The following is a 13,810-nucleotide window of genomic DNA, read 5'->3' on the forward strand; positions in this document are numbered from 1 at the left end:
AACCCCTCACAAAGAGCTGGTCATCAACTCAATGCTCCTTAATCTGATTGACGTAAAAGCTAAGGGCTCTCTTGGTGTCGAATCAATGAAGCCTCCCCTCCACTTCAATGGGATGTGCCAGACAGAATAAAGCAGGGAGTGTGACAGGCTGCCCTACCTTTCATAAAGATGCCTAGGTCCTAAGCACAAACTTGTCCAAAAAGATTATGTCATATGGTGGTGGTACTGATAGCACCCGCAGCTCACTTACACAGTGTATTGAATTAATCATAATGTGGAAGACAGACATAAATGTCAGAAGCCAACAAACAGGTGCCCATAGGCTTGAAAGGTGTTCACATTAGGAAATGCTGACACCACTGTTGGGCACTACAGGACACACAAGCCTTCGCTCCCTGGTGGGAGGAGACCTCGCTGTGCACGCGCTACAAGAACGCCCACTGACACCGCCGCGCGGGACGTGCTGAATGCTGACACCGCTGTTGGGCACTACAGGGCACTACAGGACCCACAAGCCTTCGCTCCCTGGTGGGAGGAGACCTCGCTGTGCACGCGCTACAAGAGCGCCCACTGACACCGCCGCGCGGGACGTGCTGAATGCTGACACCGCTGTTGGGCACTACAGGGCACTACAGGACCCACAAGCCTTCGCTCCCTGTTGGGAGGAGACCTCTCTGTGCACGCGCTACAAGAGCGCCCGCTGACACCGCCGTGCGGGACGCGCGCGGGCGAAGCCCGGGCCAAGGGCGGGCCCGTTCTTGCCCGTCAAGGGCCGGGACGGGACATCCCCCTAACTTTGTTACTGGGCCCCTTGAGAGCCTAGCCTCTGGCCCAAAGGTACTGTTACCACTGACCATTTCTTTCTTTCTTTTTGTTTTCCTTGGGCTTTTGAACAAAGGATTTGTAGGAAAGGATTATCTTTCTTAGTTAACATACACAATGGGTAAAAACCAAAAGGTCGTAGTTTCCCGCCCGTGACGAGACAACAGACGGCCACGACACTACCCCTCCCTACGCTAACGGCTATTGATAAGATGCTTCAAAAAACCATTGGGGTAGTGGTTACTGCTATTGAAAACACAGAACGAAGGTTGTCAATTACCCCCGCTGCCCCCGCGGTAGAGCAAGCAGGGGACTACTCAGCATTTGTAACATTCCCTCCAGACGTAAGTTCCTTTCTCACATCGTCATTTGCTGATTTACCCTGTGCCTACAGCTGCAAAAGCTAGCAATGCATCCCAAAGCCTATCCCCATCTCCCCCAATCACTATTATACCAAATAAATCTGGCCCTAGAGGCAAGAAAAGGAGACCTGTAAAAAAGCCAAATAAAAATATAGGGCATAAGTACGATCCAGTACCAGCTTCCACTGACCCTTCCCCAGTGAATATGGGAGCCCCGCTGTGGGTTACTAGTTTAGTAGCTGACTTTCAGTCTCTTTTGGAGCAGACTATTGGTAAACACATTAAACCTCTGGCATCTAGGATTGATAGACTAGTTTCTACCCTTAACAACAAGGGTCTGGGGAATATGTTACCAACGGTCCCACATGGGAAGTCTGCCTCTAGTGAAGCTGGTGGTATTGTTTCCCAAGTTGGGACTGGCCGAGTAGTTGATAGTGTTATTGGGAGTCAAGGAACACGATTGGCCCCAAGAATAATGAGCCAGCTTTGGAAATTGTTAGCCCCCTTCTATGTATAAACACAGCTGTTGATAGATCCCATGTAGTTGGGAACCCTGTCCCGGTTTCTGTTAATGCAAAAGTCACTCTCAGTGATGAGAAAACAAGATGTGAAAGATATAGATTGGTAGGGGGGTCCTCCGATGTTTTGGTTTCATCAAATATAAATCCACCTTCTATAGCTACCCCATCGGAGCTGCAAACCATTAATCTCCCCCCAGATTCAATACCGTATGTTGTAGTCTTAACGGGGGTACCACCTCTAAGCCAGGGAAAAAATGAAGGCCATACTGACTTAAAAAATACGTGTATCCAGTGGCTTAATGTAAACAGACCCCTCCCCTCTTACATTTCTGGGGAAATACTCTTTGTAAGACGATTAGACTGGGGTTGGGAAGGGACCCAAAACCATTGCAGGGAATTGTGTAGTAATAAACTTCAGGGATACTGCCGCCGCTGATTACATCTGTGGTATGTCCCCCTCTAGATTAAATACTCAAATCCTCCCCCTCCACCTGTCTTACTTCTATCCCATGCTCCACCTGAGATCACCCCACTGTAAAAGTGCTAAACATAATGAGGGCCTAAATGGTGATCCAACTAGAGTGCAACAGGGGCAAACAAGCTAGGAGGCTTTCTATGCTTATAATCCCCCTTTGTCATCTTTCGCGCATAGAAATAGGTTTAGTGTACTGAACCAGGTAGATTGACGCTCACCTGACAAGGAACTTGCCCCGAATAACACCAGTGAAACATCCATCCCCCCCAATTGTAATGGAGGGAAATATCAAAACCCTTATCTCTGCTGAAGGTATATCATTCAACTCTTTGAAGTGGGTGGGAAGGAGCAAACTGGGGGATGCAAAGCAGTTGTGGGGAGTTCCTACAGTAGGGGGGGAAGCATCTAGTATAGACAAAACGGAGAGGAAAGCCCAGCCAGAGACCCTTACTTGCGACAGCTCTTCCATTATGGCAACAGGGATTCCAAAAGATACTGGTAAGATAGTTGATGGAACTATAAAAATCCTTTCGTGGAATGTAGCTGGGTTAAAAAACAAATTACTTATTCCCAACTGGGCCTCCTTCATGGCAGCACATGATATCTGCCTGATCCAGGAAACTTGGGCTCTAGAGGAGAGTGCAAGCCCAGGTTACGCAACTTTTCACATCTTGGCAGTAACCAGTGGCAGAGGTCGCCCATCTGGTGGACTATCAATTTGGATAGCCACCCACTTGAGCGTCCAAGCTATCCAAATACCAACTAAGTCCCCTGATGTCCAATGTGTGTTATTGACACCCTTGAACACACCAAAAATAGCTATAATAAATATCTATTCTAGGCCAGTTAGGAGTGGGCAGGAGTCAGACACAATCAAAGCACTAGATCTCTTTATCCAGACACTTGACCCCTCAGTTACAATAATCGTTGGTGGGGATTTTAATTGCCAATTTGAGCCCTTGGTTAACCCCGATTTGGATGAGCAGGATGATGAAGACCTGCTCTGGTGTATGCCGGAACCAAGGATCCCTCCTGTTAAGGCATGGACCCGGCTGGTTCTTCAAATAAAATCATTCTCTCTTGCAACATCTCTGCGAGCGTGTAATGGGAGGCTGGACACTGACCGTCCGGGATTTCCTACATTCAACAGGGTGGAACAAACTTCCACCATTGATTATATCATGATGGAAGCAAGACACTGGGATAGGCTCTTGGAATTTAGAGTGCAACCGAGATATGATAGTGACCACAACGCCCTTGTCCTAACACTGAAGCCGGGGAGCTTTGGGCTGACTAATCCGGAAGCTGGTCCTACTAATATGATTACGCCCCCTATGGTCTCGAACAATCGACGTAGGGTCAATTGGCCTTATTTTCAGGACTCCCCGTCTAGGCTGGGTGAAGTATATCAGCTTGCTATACCATGGATAGCAGAGATGGCCGATCTGTCCTCAAACAGCCACGCTGTAAAATTCCATAGGCAGTTGGCCAGTGTGTTGGGGGATGTACTTTGCCCACTAAGCAGGCCTAAACGAGGTGGGGCCAAGATACATGCATGGTATAATGCCACCTGTAGGAAAGTTAAGAAGGACCTCCTTATTGCAATCAAATCCAAGGACAGTTTAGTAATTAGGTCATCTCGTTTGCTCTATAAAAAGGCAATCGAGGGAGCCAAGAGGGACTGGGAGGAAATAAGGTGGGAAGAGCTGAGAAGTGCGCTTCTGATTAAGGACGCTAAGTCATTTTGGGCCATTGTTAGTACAGGCTCTAAGGGAGGAGGGCAAGCTACCTTCCCAAACATTGCACCCTCAGTGTGGTAAGCCCATTTTGGGGCTCTATATGTATGCTTGCAGCATGATGATTCATTTCGGCTAGGTTCTAACCAAATCCCAGGGTTCCAGCAGGAGGGAACCGTGACTCCCGCCCGACCCCCTGCCCCAGACCCCCGTCATGATTATCGACTGACGGGGGCCTCGGGTGGAGGGTCGGGACTGAGCGTGTATCCCTCTAACCTGCATCACCCTGAAGGAGGTAGAATCTGCCCTAGCTAGATTGCTCCCAAATACGGCTCCCGGCCTTGACAAATTACCGGGGAACCTGTTTCGATCCCAGCCAAAAATATGGGCGCCATATCTCGTCATCTTGTTTAATGCGATCCTTATGGGGTCTGATCCACCGGACACCTGGCTGGGGGCTGAGATCGTCCCCATTTACAAGAAGGAATGCCCTCTCTCCCCTTCAAATTACAGGCCCATTAGCCTGTTAGATACAACAAAAATTAATGGGTAGAATTATATTGGACAGGATACAAGCTTGGATGGAGGAACGGGAAATACTTTCTACCCTCCAGGCTGGATTTAGATCCGGTATTTCAACCTTGGACCAAATCTTCCGGCTCCAGGTCCTTTCTTGGAAAACCACAAGGGTTGAGGGTGGCAGCCTCTACCATGTCTTTGTGGACCTGCGGGCTGCTTTTGATCTGGTCCCTACGGAGAAATTGTGGGAGTTATTGGCTGACCTTGGCCTCCCGCCCTACCTCCTCAATATCCTGACCCGTTTGCATGTTGGAAATTATGCACAGGTTAGGTATGGGAGACATGGCGATCTTTCGGACCGTTTCCCTGTCTCTAGGGGTGTCTGGCAGGGGTGCGTTTTTGCCCCTACCCTTTTTAGCCTATTCATTAATGGCCTTGTTGACACCTTAAATGAAGTAAAGGACAATGATGCTCCCCAGGTGACGACCGGTCGGGTCGCCGCATTAATGTTCGCGGATGACACTCTGCTGCTATCCCGAACTTCCTTGGGTATCCAGCGCATTCTGGACAGTTTTGTGTGCTTTTGTGTCTCGAGGGGATTGGAGATCAATTTGGACAAAACCAAGTTCATGATATTCAACCCCCCGAGGCGCATGCGCCCGAACCCTTTTTTGAATGGTGTTCCGTTGGAACAAGTTAAAACCTTCGTCTACCTTGGAATTACTTTGACGGAGGACTTTGGCTGGGGCCACCAGGTTGCCAGATCCGCTCTTAGACTCTCACAAATAGCAGGGGGCACTGGCAAGCTTCAGAGGGCTTCGATCTCCAAACCGCTTGCGCCCGCCCTTGAGATCTATGGCCTCCAGGCTCGGACTGCATCTCTTTATGGCGCCGAACTTTGGGGCCATAAGAATGTACTTAGCCTTCTGAAGGTTGAACAGGCCTTCATGAGGAATGAGCCTTCCGATAAGCACACCCCTTATCCCCTTGCGAATGGACTTGGGTTTGGAGTCTATCGAGAAATTGGCAGCTGTCCGACCCTTGCTCTATTGGAGGAGGCTCTGGTCAGTACCAGAGCTGGTATCCTTAAGAGTCGAATTTCGGGAGGTCTGGGAACAGCTAAATAACACAAATATTCCATGGTTTTCCCATATTAAGGCTCTTTTATTTAAAATAGGTTTGCCCCAGTTATGGGGGGACCCCTGAGCTGAGTTGCCCGAGGATACCTAGGGCCCAGTTGATAAATCTGGTGAGGCAGTATAATCTATGTGCACTACAACAGTCAACATCCCATGGTAGGCTCTCTACTGAGTTTCTCAGTCAAATTTGAAATGGGGTGGGAGGAATTCTTTGATGTTGTCCAACCCCCTCTTGCAAAGAAACTATATGCTCAATTTAGGTATGGCTCCCTACCTATTAGGCAATTTACCTCGAAATGGGCAAAAGCTGAAAATTAAACTTGCCCGGCATGTAATTACATTAGAGAAGATGTTACTCATGTTTTATTCTTCTGCCCAGCATACAGCAATATACGTAAAACCTGGCTTATTCCATTATGTAGAAACTTGGGTTTTAGACATTGTATGCAGGCATGTAGAGTTCTTAAATATGATACCTCGCCACCCATTGTATTTGCTGTTTCCCGTTTCCTTCATGCTATGCGGCGCCCCAGGACAAGTTTTAAACTAATTTAAACTATCGAATTTTGCTTGATAACTTACTGTTTAATCTTTTTTTTAAACTTGTTTTTATTATCAGTAAAGTTAGGGCAGTGCACAATCACAGTAATATTTATACTAATGCATTCTGTTGGCACATTATTAGACTTCAACGCTCATAACACTGTTACATCATAATAGCTGTCAGATCCCATCTGCGGACCCATGAATATCGCCTCTCCCCCTCCCCACTTCATATGGAAACATCCTCAGTCGGCAACTCCGGTGGTTCACAGATAAAGCCCCTGTACTTGTTCCAGGCCCCCAAACCTTCCCCCACTTCTGCGGACAACCTCGGTTAATATACGTAGTTTTCTCTGCTACCATTGCTTCATCCATGTCCCCACACCATGCCCTGACCCTCTGCGGGTGTCTGGAGCCCCACAGCCTGGCTATATTCCGTTTGGCGACCATCATGCCTAATGTGGCCCAGTCCTGTGCCGGATGGTTTAGATCATTTGGCTCTCATATATACAACAAACATCTTTTTGGTTCAGGTGTTACCGACACCCCCTCCACTTGTGAGATAGTCCGCATTACCGCCACCCAATACGCCATAATCTTCGGGCACTGCCATACAGTATGATAAAAAGTCCCCTCCAGTCCACATTCCCGCAGACAGTACGGGTGTGAGGCACTCCCAATTTTGTGTAAGGTCAATCTAGTGAAGTATACCCGGTGCAGTATCTTCAACTGTATGAGTCTCAATCTAGAGGGTATTGCAACTTCCCGTGGTGACAAGAGTGCCGTCTGCCAGTCCGAGTCATCCATGTCCCCAAGGTCTGCGGACCATTTGACCTTCAGCGCCTGTGTCGGGTCAGGTAGGTTATTAACTAATTTACGGTAAGTGAAGGAGGTGGCTTTTTTCGTCATGTAGTCAGTGAGGAGTCTGTCCTCCAATGGAGAGGCCTCCGGTAAGTCCGTATTGGGCGGTATTGCTGCCTGCAGTGCATGCTTAATCTGTATGTATCTGAAGTGTTCAGCCGCGGCCAGCTCATATTGGTCCTGCAGGCGTTCGAACGCCACCACCCCACCCTTCACCCACAGGTCCCCCACCGTAGAAATGCCTATGGCGTCCCATGCGTTGAACCCCTTACTCTTTCTAAGCTTTCCCAGCCTTCCCGTATCCCACAATGGCGTAAGCTGTGTGATAACCCCCTGCCATCCCAGTTTCTTTTGCGCCATGTACCAGACGTCTACTGTAAGTGCCGTCGGGCCAATCAGTGGGTTAGGTCGTTTTTTATTGTATAGTTTAATCTTTTTTTTAACAAAAAAAAACAAAAACAAAAACAAAAAAAACAAAAAAACTTTATTTATTAATTATTCTATTTGATGTGCTATGTATGTATGTATTTTATCTGCACTTTTATGGTCTTTGACCGAAATAAAGTTATCAAAGAAAGAAAGAAAGTGAAAACCAAGTTAAGTTCATGACAAAAGGTGCAGGAGGGTACAGAAGTGCAATTCCAACAAAAAAAGCATCAGACAGGTAACAAACAGGAAGAGATGATCTGGCAAATACATAATGGCTGAAAGAGCAGAAAAATATTTAATGAAGCCCACAGCTAGACCTTACTGGGCCTAAGATAGGACAAGTTGAAGTACATCAGTTAGCCTGCAATGGATTGACCCAAATGTCCTTGCACCAGGCCACAAACTGGACAGACATGTTTCCATCTGTTTATGTTGTGGAATTCAGATAAAATCCCTGCCCTGTTGTTGAGACATCAGGTCTTGTTGCAGAGGTGGAGGGAGAGAAGAGCTCAGTAGTTCGGATTACCACACTCTCTGAGCCCAGTCCATGGCTATAAGGATGATCTGAGCCTCGTCTTTCCTGACCCACTTCAGAACTCGGGGAATCAATGGCATGGATAGGAAAGTGCATCGGAAACCAGAGTCCTACAAAAAAAAATACATCGCCTAGGAAGTCTTGAGGCAGAGGCTCTAGAATGCAAAAGGCTCAACAGGGAGCTTTCTTGGAAATACCACAAAGACCTACCCATGGCACGCCCATCTGGGCGAAGTTGTCTTGAACTAATTCTGGGTGCAGATGCCGCTCGTAGGTGAAAAGATGGTGTCTAGTAAGCTCATACACCCTGACGCTCATGGTAAGATCAAACCATTGCCACAGTGTCAGTGCTCCCTGGTACAGCCCCCACAACTTCACACCGCCCTCCTTGTTGAAGTACAACCCGGGGATCAACTTGTCCATCAGAACTCACACAGGGCTACCATTGATAGAAAACAGAAAGGCCTTGAGAACCAGATGAATGGCATGCAGCTCCAAAAAGCTAATGTGGTGCCTCTTCTCAATCGGAGGATGAAGGACTCTAATCTCCAGACCCTTCAGGTGACCTATAGATGCTGATGCATCCATCGGCATCGTGAACTCTGGGCGGGTAGGGACAGTGGCCTGCCACATATCAAGTTGGAGTTCTTCACCACCATTGAAGAACTCGGGTCACCTCCTCTGATGCACAGATGTTGTCCATTAGGCACCGGAAGAATCTGTGGGGCCAAGAACCCTCGGAACCATCAAGGCTAGAGACCAGGACGAAGCCTGAAACAACAGGATCACTTCCTGAATGTCAGATTCACTGCAAGGGTGGAAAGGCTTGGAATGCCACATGTACAGAATTGCCCTTTTCTAGGGAACACTATACATGAGCTAGAGGTGGAATTTCAGCTCATTGATCGGCAAGCCAAGGGGCGACAGTAGCAAAATGGTTGGTTGCAGGTGGTTTGCGACTGACTGCAATGAGCTGGTCTTCAACAGCCAGTTGTTGAGGTACAGAACAATGTACTCTACTGGACAAAGATGGGCTTCGCCTGCTGCCATCACCTTTGTGAAGGCATGGATGAGGACGTAGTGAGCCCAAAGCGCAAAACAATGAACTGAACATTTTCCTTTCCCATGACAAATCGGAGAAAATGCCTGTGGGAATACAGTATATAAAACTACATGTCCTGCAATCCCAAGGGCATGATTCAGATACTAGGGTTTAGAACCGATAGGACCTGGGTGAAGGTTAGCATTTAGTATTGGTCTTTTCCAAGGAGGGTATTCAGGAACCAAAGATTCAAATCGACCTGAGCCTACCATCCTTTTTAGGTACTAGAAATAGTCAGAATAGCACCCCCTGCATCTCTCCTCAGGCGCCCTCGCAATTGCTCCTCCGGTTAGCAATGACTTAATTTATTTGGCAAGAATGAAGGCATGTTCTGCTGAAGACTGTGAAAACAGGAGGGACTGGAGCTGGGGGTTTACAAAGAGAGAAGGGAGTAACCTTGATGGACAACCTGCAGGACATAGTAGTCTGAGACGATTGCACACCAGCTAGACAGGAAAACACATATTTCCCCCTACACTGGTGATAAGTGACTCTTAGAGGAATGAGATCTGTCTGGCAGAGGAAGATGAGGACTGACCAAGCTGTGGTCGACCCCATTTGCCACCACCATGCCCCTATCACTACCCACAAAGGATGGCTAGTTACTGTAATGGACTGGATGGCTGCCTCGGACGATAATCTTCACAATGTACCAAACAACATTTGATTTGGTCCATCTTCCCAGCACAACATTTAATCCGTAGGGGAATACATATTGCTTTAGTCTATATCACCATGTTATAAAGAGGGCATATGTAATCACCAGTCTTCAATGGTTTCGAAATATTTAAGTAAATGTATTCATTGTATGTTATTTAAGATTAATATCTGTTCATATGGTGTAATTTTGTGATGCGGCAATGCATTTCAGTGAAATTGGCTGGTGAGCCCAATGATGGCACCTATCGACATGCAGGAGCAATTGTTTACGGATCTAGTCTGGCACCTAGGGGAATTCAAAAGGTGAGGAATATTCAGCTAGAAGTATCCACCAGAAGCAACAGTGCCTGAAGTTCAGCCACAGCCAGCTTGTCAAGCTAAGACTCAGACTAAACACCTTCCTCGGGTCAAGTGTCTCAGATCTGGAACTAAACAAAACATCCAAGCTTCCCTGAAAGAAGATTCTCACATAATGATCTCTGGTGGTCAAATGTTTCCAACAGGAGGAGGACTCTAAAGATCAGCAGGGCTGGGAAAGAGTAACTTATCAAGCACTTGTGATGTGAACAACACTGTGCCAGCCCCACTTTCATTACAGAGACAACCAACTACCCAAAAAATCTGCTGGTGTTAAGTGTACATGGCAAGTTAACTGTAAGGTTTCTTTTGCAGGATACTACTCTGGGTACGGGCTAAGCTCCTCCTTCCTCTATGCCCATTCAATCAACACCCTCCATATGAAAGTGGGACGTACATGCAGCGGCAACAGAAGAGTCAGCACTACAATAGTACTAGTTAGAGCCCTGTTTGGAGGTATCAACACTAGAGGTAAGAGAGGAAACAGTCTTCATTACCACTCAGCTACATAACCACAAATAATTGACTTTGGAGCCGCCCTCTTTCAACCCCTCATCTATGAGAATATTTATTAACCCCACGCTTCCATTCCTTACCAATGTTGGGGTGATTCAATCCTTTCATGATCCGAACTTCTCTAAAGAGCTGAAGAAGAAAAAAAGAGAAGTTTTAATGGCCAATTCTGTACAAAGACGTATCTATTTAACCTCTATCAAAATCAGAAACAAAAAGGCAGGTTTTACAGTATCTGTTCAGGTAGTGAAACATTTTTCAGAGAAACGTTTAAACACAGTCTGACCACAGGCGAGTAGAAGAAGAACCAGCCAGTCACATTTCACCTCTCAGGTTTAGCAGACGTGTTTCTACCTCCTGACAGTCAAAACTGCCATTCAATGGACACTGGGCAGTGGTGAGATCTACCCAAGTCCATTCGGTGCAGTTTAGCCCTTTGAATGCACCCCATGCATTTATTATCAAAAACGCATTTTGTTAATATTTTAATAGATGAATAAGTTGATCTCACTCCTTGATGTTGCAGCCCACTCCCCAGAAGGTGGTCTGTGGAGTTGTCGGGGTAAGAGTCACCTGACATGCTGTGAGAATGACGATGACTTGTGTAAAGTGATTTCATAGAGAAGATGATCCTTATACAGATAGTGTACTGACAGCATCTAGGCATTAGGAAACCCGCTCTAACACCATAAATCTTTTACACACGCTTTCCCCTTTCTACCACTGTGTGCCAACCCTACACTACCCCCACCGGAACTGTTCAGTAGTCCCGCGTTTTCAGGTCCTCACACCTGTCTCGTAAGACTGGACGTCTACCCACTCATTGTCTTGCCGAGTAAAAAAACAAGCGATTGCAATGCAATAGGTCTCGCATTTGCGCGTGTTTAAGCTATTGGTATTGTAAATGACAATGCCTTTTATTTATGTTTTCAAAACCAATACATAAATAAATGGCATTGTCATTTACAATTCCAATGGCTCAAATTCTCACAAATGCAAGACCTATTGCATTGTAAATGCTTTTTTTCATTGGCTGGGGGCAGTGTAAGGGTGATGGGGACAAAGGGGGGGAAGAGTTAAGTTTAAAAGGTAAATGGAGAGGGTCGGTTTACAGCCTCTAACATTTGACCTCGGGCTTTAATTGCACAGCAAATGTAACAAGGGAAGAATGTGATTTATATCCCTATTTACAGAAACAGACCTGTAGCCAATTAAAGCATGAAGTGATCTGGTCAAATGCTCTTAAAGAAAGGGAGAAGTAGTCCCTAAACAGATGCTACAATGGACCAAGTGGAAGGGTACAAGAACTAAGGCCCTGCTCTGTGGGAGTAAACAACTGACGAAAAGGAGGGACAAAGAGGGAGGATCGACCACTAGCAAGCAAGGAATCTTAAAGGACACTGAAACAAACGAATGAAAAGTAGGGGGAATGGCTTTAAACCCAAGAGAAGTATATACGCAAGTATACACAAGAGGTCTCGAATGCGCGACCTAAAAAAGCACACGATTTTTCAATGTCATGTTTAAAAAGTATATACTAAAGTATACACAAGAGGTCTCGAATGCGCGACCTAAAAATGCACACGACTTTTCAATGTCATGCTTAAAACATGTCCTTGTTGTTTCCTTTTATAAATATTCTTCATTACACATAATGGAAAACCATATTTATAAAGAAGTCAAATCAAATGAAAAAGAATAACCCCACATTTCCTACACAAGCTACGTTCGGAATAGGGACTGCAGAGCATCAGGTGGGAATGTGGGTGAGACATTTCAAAAAGGGAACAAAAAAGGAGATTCGAACACCTTCCTGCAAAAATGGGAAATACATTAAAAAAAGCCTCATTTAAGATCTCAAAGATACGAGACAAACTAGTGCAGACTAGTCACTAGTTTATTACATTAATGCTTGCGAAATTAATTCGTAATCTACACTCCTCAAGCATGCAGCGGTGATGAAACAAGAATCTAGACAAGAGTCTTTACCACACCATTTAGCCCACAGTATGACATACAGAGGCAAAATGCAGAGGTCTGCGATCCCTACTAGAAGCGTTTCAGATTAATATCACAAACTTACTTCACGTCATTGTACCCAATGACTTGAAAAGACAGAAACAAGCTAAAAAGACAGAAACAGGTTAAAAATGCAAAAACAAGGTGAAAGGGTAGAAAACAAATTATATCATCTGAGACTAGTCACCCTTAAACCGCAGCCTTGAATACCAGTGAAAGTAGCACCCTCATGTCTAATAGTACCTAAGGGTCAAAGTTAGAACACAGTGGAAAACAAATCTATGACGACACCAGCCAATCTATGAAGATCTGCAATCTGTTCTGAGAAATACCATAATAATTCCCCAACCAATTCCCAGTAATATTATAGGGAACAGTTCACCTTCTTTGGATCAGAAAGAGCGTGTATCTAGCGTGACAGATGGACCAGTTATCAATGGCGGCTCCTCCTCTGCTTTTAAATGAAAATGATAACTAAGTTATAACCATTTTATTTGTTCTTTGTTGCTGCAGCTTTGTGGGCAGGACGGGGCAGGCTGCCATAGCAGGGAAGAGTAGGGGTTGTTTGCACTCCCTAAAGTGCGCATGAATGTTTGGCCGGCCCTCTGGAAACATTCATGAGCACTTTGCACGTTCTCCATGCAGGCTGCATTACAATCTCTGGCAGACTGCCGATCCACGGCGTTCAGACCAATCACAACGCTGCATTGCAGCACTGTGATTGGCTATCGGGAGCCTGAGAGCCCGGTGCATCCTGCTTCCTGTTCCTGCTTCCTGTCCTGGAAGTGGGGAAGAGGACAGAGAGGTGGCGGTGGTGGCAGGCGGCAGACAGGTAAGTATTTTTATTATCTCATTCCCTCCCGCCCCCTCTCACAACCCGCCCGTCCAACGCTTTCAAATACCAGCCACCACTGACCAGCATTACACATTAACCATATCCCTTTCACCTACCAACCTAATATACTTCTTTTGAACCCTTCAATTCCCCAACAAAACGTGTCGGAAAGATCAGCCAAAAAAAACAACGTATCCTACAAGACAGCAGAGCCCCCTGCCTGTGTGCTCACAGTGATAGCTCCTTACACTGCAAACATTCTCAATTACTCCGCTGTCAATGAAACATGCATTAATCTTCCCTCTCCTGGGGGAAAACCCCAAAGTGGGCCCAGATGTATTATTAGACATCAGACCAATTTTAAATCTCCATTTGCTAAGTA

At 46.2% G+C, this 13,810-nt stretch overlaps 1 protein-coding gene and 1 long non-coding RNA gene across 3 annotated transcripts in view; one reads left to right on the forward strand and one right to left on the reverse strand.

The window, feature by feature from the left end:
- The window catches only part of MARK4 (microtubule affinity regulating kinase 4), a 672,098-nt gene that overhangs the window by 345,886 nt on the left and 312,402 nt on the right, over positions 1–13,810 (reverse strand). For both annotated transcript variants that reach the window (XM_085625587.1, XM_085625588.1), the window contains exon 4: positions 10,658–10,706. In XM_085625587.1, coding sequence (XP_085481713.1) covers positions 10,658–10,706 — 49 coding nt within the window. The remainder of the gene's footprint in view (positions 1–10,657; positions 10,707–13,810) is intronic.
- Positions 1–13,810, forward strand: part of LOC146798305 (uncharacterized) — a 34,129-nt gene that overhangs the window by 2,001 nt on the left and 18,318 nt on the right. The window contains exon 2 of the long non-coding RNA XR_014968664.1: positions 10,377–10,532. This is a non-coding gene — a long non-coding RNA (uncharacterized LOC146798305). The remainder of the gene's footprint in view (positions 1–10,376; positions 10,533–13,810) is intronic.

This window comes from Triturus cristatus, chromosome 9, assembly GCF_964204655.1.
Source record: "Triturus cristatus chromosome 9, aTriCri1.1, whole genome shotgun sequence".
NCBI lineage: Eukaryota > Metazoa > Chordata > Amphibia > Caudata > Salamandridae > Triturus > Triturus cristatus.